Raw genomic sequence first — 6,923 nt, 5'->3', positions numbered from 1 at the left:
AAATTAAGTTTCAAAAAGCTGATACTTTTTCATTTCGGCTATAGTATAGAAGCCCCTTTTGTTACATAATACTGGTTCAGATATTGCCTCCACAATGTCAGACTCTTGGTACCAGATTTTATCTTCTTTTTCCGGCCACTTGAAAGTGTTTTTCAACGAAAAACTCATGGTGCTAATTTCAAACATATTTCCGCGTACATTTTTTATAACGCCTGGGAAATGTTACCCCTCATACTTGAGAATCACATAATCACCATTACCATATTTGCTTATTTTATTTGACAATCTACTAAGTGGGACGTCTTCGGATTCGGAGCTTTCTGAATTTTCATTAGATGCTCGTTCAGTGTCTGTTATTTCTTCTTCAATTTCCACATTATAGCTATCTTCACTATCTGCATAGTTTAATTCAGTATCTGTATTGTCCGAAGACGTGTCACTTGGTTTCCATTTTCTTAGCCTATTGCGTTTTTTCATCTTAATGTTACTTTTTTCTTTCAGCTTTTTTTCCTTTTTCTTCTCCAACTCTCTTAGTTTTAATTGTCTTTTTTCTTCTCTTTCTTTAGCTTTAATTTGCTTTTGTTCCTCTTTTTCTCTTTTTTCTTTTTCTTTCCGGTTATGATAATCTCTCCATGGTGAACTAGTTATAGCATAAGGAATCTTTTCCTTGCACTTTCTTTTTTTACCTTTCTTTTCTTCATCTTCTCCGGGCCAGTTAATATTCCGTTTAAATGGAGATGGGATAATAATTTTACTTCCGTCTTTCAACTGAATGGTTTTTGAGGTCCCAGGTCTTGTCGTATCTTTAACAGGTGTTTTTTCTGCGGCGTTTAGGTCAGTTTTGGATGTCTCAGACCCTATGTTATTATGTTTGGATTTTGTCATGGTCGTCTCTAGCGAATCTGTGTTAGTCTTCTCTTCTGAAGATTTATGGTTTATGGAGCGGGAAGTTAAAGCAACCAAAACAGGATCTTTTATGTTTAGAGAATTTGGCCCATCGTTAGTTAATGGGTTATGTGACGTATCGTTAGTTTCTTGATGATTATTGACAGCAGAATTATTAAATGGGTGGACATAGTCGTGATCTAGCTGAATGTGTTGTTGTGGTGTCAGATCAAATTCAATTAAGTCTGTTGATGTACTTGTAATTGGAATAGCAGGATCTTTTGTTGGATTCGGGACTTCAACTAATGATTGTGTTGAAGGTTCTTTCGATTTATTAATTTGATCAGAATTTCCGACAATTTGTTTGTTGCTGGCCCATATTACATACAGTGACAGGTCTTCATTCAAACGAGAACTCAACTCTTCTTTGTCTCTAAAGAATAATTCATTGAACATCTGCAACTTTTCAGCCCCCAACTTTGTTGTTATATCTTTTTCTAGATAATTAAAGAAAAGAATCTGTTCTGTCGAAACTTCCGATTTTGATCGAGTTTTTATTTTAGATAAATCAACATAATCTGGGCCAAAGGGGTACAACCCACCAGCACGAAAACCATTCCTAATAGCACTCTCAGTTATTAACTCTAATGCTGTGTTGAGAACAGGGGCAAAATTTTCTTTTTTTAGATTTTGTCCTAGGTGTTGCAATTTCCAGTCTTTAACAGCTTTTGCCCAATAAGTTTTCAAAGGTCTAAACACGGCAAGATCCATTGGCTGCAGAATGTGCGTGCTGTTTGGGTATAACGCTATAATTTCTATACCATTTTCAGCACAAAAATTGGATAAATGAAGGGTCAAGTGCGACCTATGGCCATCCAGAAAGAAGAGCACAGGTTTTTCAATCTTCTGGTGTACTAGCCAGGGATTGAATATGTTCGCGATATACTCGAAAAAAGTGCTGCCGCACATCCAGCCAGTCGGAGATCGTCCAATTGCCCAATCTTCTGGAAACTGAGATGAAATTGTAGACGGAATTCTTTCATAGGCAAACACAACCATAGGAGGAGCTAATTGACCAGCGGAATTCCCGGTGATTAAAACCGTTAAATTATCTTTTTCATCACCAGAGGATTGGTAGATATGTTTGTCCCCTTTTTTTGCAAGAACTTTCCCGGCTTTAGGTGACAAATAAAAAGCGCTTTCGTCCGTATTAAAGATCCGAGCCGGATCTTCTGATGCTTCTTTAAGACCGTTTTCTTCTAAATAGGATTCTATCTCTTTAAACCAACCTTTTATGTTTTCTTCAGTAACGGCATCACGTGCCGTGTTTAAATTTTGCGCTTTTCTCTCAGACAATGTAGGATGTCTATTCAGAAACAGATTGTACCATTTTCTACCTGGCCTGTTGTTAGCAAAAGGTGTATTTTTCTGCTGATCAACGATAATTCGTTGTACACTGTCGAGCAATTCATCTTTGGTAATAGGAATGTGTTTATCAGTCATATCAAGAATCCATTTTTCTAATATAGCCTCTTCTTCTGTAGATAAATATGTACCAGGACCCATTGAACATGTAACTGGAGTTTTGCTCGTAATTTTGTCATGTAAGGTGATTCTGGGTACACCAAACTTTTTTGCTGCAGTCGCAATTTTTTCACCTCTTTTGACTGCTTCGATCGCCTGTGCCATTTGGAAAGGCGTGTAGTTTTTTTTAGGCGCCATTCCTGCCAAATATAATCATATGTCGATTATTGGAACATACGGAATCCCCATCATCGACACGGTTGTCGATCACTGGAAACGATTCTACGATTTAAACGTAAAAACTCTATTTTAAAAGCGCTGAAAAAACTTAAATGAACCATAAATAAAACTGCACAGAATATAAAAAAAAACAAAAATCGACATTAGTCGATTATTAAAACACGTCCATAAAAAAGTCCAATAATCGACAAGCATATTATCATATTATAACATAACCCTAGATTGTAAATTAATTAATTAAAAGTATTGAATTTCAGTCCCTATCCAATAAATAATTAGCATTCGCGATTAAACAAAAGGAATAAAAGTTATTAACAATAAATCTTACTCACCTCCTTAGTGATTTCGCTAGTAAAACGAGATTTCCAAGAGAGACTTCCGCCGGTCGATGTTTCGAGTCACGCCATTTTTATAAAAATGGCCGAATGATCAAAATGACACTTGCATTGACAGCTATACGAAGCTCGTCTATGATTTATGCTTCGTATACGTTCGAATATTCACTCATAGTCTTATTTTTTTTATTTTACTTTTTAGGTGTCGAACATTAGTGTTCTGTCGAGCATTGGGTACTTTACCTTACAAGAAAGTTGCTCATAAATGTTGAATGAATGAAATGACAATATCGCTTTCAGAAATGGAGATTAAAAAGTAAGTAGGATAGAATTTATGCCTTCTAATTAATGACACCACGGTACTTCTATTTACGTAATTATTCAAAATTCTGTGCAGAATCGAATTTTGAGATGTTTCCACTAACATGAATACCCATATATTGGAGATCCCAAATATGTAATGAGGTTACATGGATTTCTGTGTAATTTATCTAACATTGTTCGTTTGATATTTGAAGATATTTTGATAGTACTCTAGGATTTTAATAAACAATACCGAATTCACATTAAACACAACATTGTGTTTAATGTGAATTCGGTATTGTTTCCTATTTCTAAATCTTTGATATTTAGTATAGATTTTATCAAGTATAAAAATATGAGTTTTTTTTTTAAATAATTTTGCTTGCTCATACTATTTGCATCAGGCTAAGCTTAAAACATAAATGCTACATTGCCTCCCAATTGGCGCCCAGCTCACTACAAAATGGCCGCCGACGTCCATTTTGATTGAGCGCGCGCTCGGCGGCAGACGGCAGCTGTGTTCAGTTTTATAAAAAACCAGCTTTGCTCCCGTGGGAACTTCAGAATAAAAGGTACCCTATATGTTATTTCAGGTGATATTCTACCCGTGTATCAAATTTCATAACAATCCGTCCAGTAGATTTTGCGTGAAAGAGTAACAATTTAACACTCATACGATTTGTCTATGTATCTCACAAACTTTCGCATTTATAATATTAATGGGATTGTTACTTATTTTTATAAATCTTCGACGTACTTTGCCGGCTTTTTCTCACGGTAATAAATAACTCGTATACAATCGATGATTCGCGTCGACGTCGTGCCTTAGTTTGTCGATAGTGTGTAGGTGGCATTACGAACGAACCTAAAGATTTATGAAAATACCTAAGTTAAAATTTATTAATATACAAACTATTGATATCATCCATCACACTATTTTTAAATTATCAGTCAAGTGTACATCTTTTATTTGTCGATTCGCACAATTCAAAACAAATCAGCCAAATAAAATACATCCCACAATCATGTGTCAGCATTGGAAACCATCTGATGCTATATAAATCCTAAGACGTCACTGCACAATAACGCTCGGATCCGATGCAATAACCCGGCATGTGCACCTACACTTGTGTTACCCGAGATTTCTGTGTTACTTGACTGTCTTTCATATTGCGATGTTTTACGTCAAGGAATAACTGGAGAATCTCATATCAACTTTTTACTATTGAGTCACAATTCAGCCAACTAGCCCCCTGACAGCTAAGTGTGGTTGGCTCTGTCTACTCCGCTAGGGATAAATATGTGAATACATTTTAAAAAGATTGGTTGAGTAGAAATAAGTATATACGCAGTAAGAAATCCTACGATATTATAAATGCGAAAAAATATTAGAAATACGAAAGTTTGTAAGGATGTATATATCTCTTTCACGTAAAAACTACTGAACGGATTGTTATAATATTTGGTATACGGGTAGAATATAATCCGGAATAATACATAGGGTACTTTTTACCCCGCAATTCCCACAGGAGCGAAGCTCCGGGGCGCAGCTAGTAGAATTATAAGAATAGTTCGTAGATAATATTAATACTCCAACGTACCAGAGCGTATATACTCTGGAGAGTTGCTTGTTGCAATGGAGTTCCCACTTCACATTTATTTTAGTTAGCGTTACTTGCGTAGTTCTCCAGTTTGCAATACTGTTAGGTTTTATTATTCTGTTCATAAATGAAAACTGTAATTTAAAATGATTACACAGAAGAAAGTTTAGTCTTGAGATGAATGACGCCACAGTGCTTGTTCTGGACAAACGCTGTGTTGAACTCATGTGGATATAATTGGAAACATTATTAGTAGACGCGTATCTAAATTCTACATAAGCAATTTACACTGAACACTGTAGAGAAGAACTGCTCCTTACATGCAAAGAAATTTAGAAATTAAAATTAGGTACATACAAACATATAAGTGTTTTCATTTATTTATCGATATGTTCCCTGTTATTCATACAAAAGCATACTTTAAGTAAAACAGTCAATACTAAATATTGTTAAGTGCGATAAAACATACTTTAGCTTAAAATACGCTTTATCTTTTTTATAAAGAACAGCGGTTATGGTAAAATTAAATTAAAAAAAATAAATTGTGTTATGACTGTACATAGCACGAACTTTATTAAAACCTCGAGATTTCTGGCGTATATTATCCAATATTAATAGGCAATATTTCACAGCTTTAGTAAAGGTATGCTTAACAAGAATATTATCAGAGCCTTCGACTTAATTGCCTCCTGTGCCAAGAAAAGACGCACACTTTGTACCGAAGTTTAAATTTTGTTTTCATCGGAAAAATATGTCTCTTTTTTCTTCTATGTCTAATATTTAATTACACTTTCCAAGCTTTCTTTATATAAGGTTTTTCTATTTTATCGAGTGAGTTATTGCTGATACAGCTGTCAGATTTTATTAAAGTCGCCTAAAGCCATCTGATGTCATCCATTAGAGAGGACTTCCGCCATCCAATGGCTGTCGTAAGACATCGCCAGTTTCTTCTCCACGACGCACGGTCTGTGGCATCCTTATAGACAGCCAGTTTTTTCCGCTTTATTTGGGTCAAAACAGACAACGTAACACCAATGCTACATAAGAAAATTATAATAATTATACGTATTGCACCCATAGAATTAATAGGTACTACTAATTTCATGATTGCACCAGTCAACTTTGACCTGCACATAAAATCGCAATGTACGCCATTTTATCGGTACCCAACGGCGGTTTGATGAGTTGTCAGGTGCAACTCACTCGAAGCATATGTAAATATGAAGCCAAAACATTTTAAGAAGAGTGTTGAGAAGTCTATTGGCACGCATATCCTCCTGTCGACTTGTAACTACTCTAATAAGTTATATAAATAGATTTGGTCAGTGTGCGTCTGTTTTCGGGTAATCGTCTCTCGGGGAGTCGTTACTAAGATATACATTTATTGGCCCTCGGAAGTCAAACACAAGTGAGTATAATTAAAAGGATAGTTGAGATGAGAATTCGTAAGATTGATAGGGTGGCTTTGTCTTGAAGTTTGTTTGTTGGAAGACCCTTCCTGTTCTCCCGTTTTAGATTAAAATCTTACGTTGTTTAACCTTGACATTTGTAAACTTTACATTAATCGTCCGTCATCGAAAACTGACCGGTTGAATCAAATCCTATACTATCTCAAATTCATGGTCGACCATGAGTTTGAGACGCGGATAAAAAAAAAAACAGAAAGCACAAATTGTTTCATGGTTTACTTCTTTTGTACTTAAGAAAATTAAATTTAGAATTAATCTTTTTAACAATTATTTAAGAAAAAACTATGTAGTAACCTATCTCAGTCAGTGACAATATAAATGTATAAGATTTTGCTAATTTGACCACTAGCATACATGTTGAAAAATAACTGTTCTTTAAACCCAACTCAATGTACCTACCTCTAATAATAATTACATTGAATTATATGTAAGTTTATTATATTTTTTTTGCGCCTTTTTTGTTACTTTTTATATTGTGGTAATTTTTTCTGTACTTGGGAGATGCTTTTAGCAATAAATTCACCAATCACCCTCATTTGTTTATACCTATGTTTTTACATAGAACA

At 34.9% G+C, this 6,923-nt stretch overlaps 1 protein-coding gene across 1 annotated transcript; it reads right to left on the bottom strand.

The window, feature by feature from the left end:
- Positions 1–222: 222 nt before the first annotated feature.
- LOC128672662 (uncharacterized) lies at positions 223–3,225 on the bottom strand. The gene is made up of 2 exons (XM_064436174.1): positions 2,982–3,225; positions 223–2,609 (listed from the first exon to the last, which is right to left on the bottom strand). The coding sequence occupies exon 2, from the start codon at positions 2,605–2,607 to the stop codon at positions 223–225; it is 2,385 nt and encodes a 794-aa protein (XP_064292244.1). The 5' UTR covers positions 2,608–2,609; positions 2,982–3,225.
- Positions 3,226–6,923: the final 3,698 nt, after the last annotated feature.

This window comes from Plodia interpunctella, chromosome 9 (assembly GCF_027563975.2).
Source record: "Plodia interpunctella isolate USDA-ARS_2022_Savannah chromosome 9, ilPloInte3.2, whole genome shotgun sequence".
In the NCBI taxonomy this organism is placed as follows: Eukaryota; Metazoa; Arthropoda; class Insecta; order Lepidoptera; family Pyralidae; genus Plodia; species Plodia interpunctella.
This window is presented reverse-complemented; position numbering and strand designations above follow the sequence as displayed.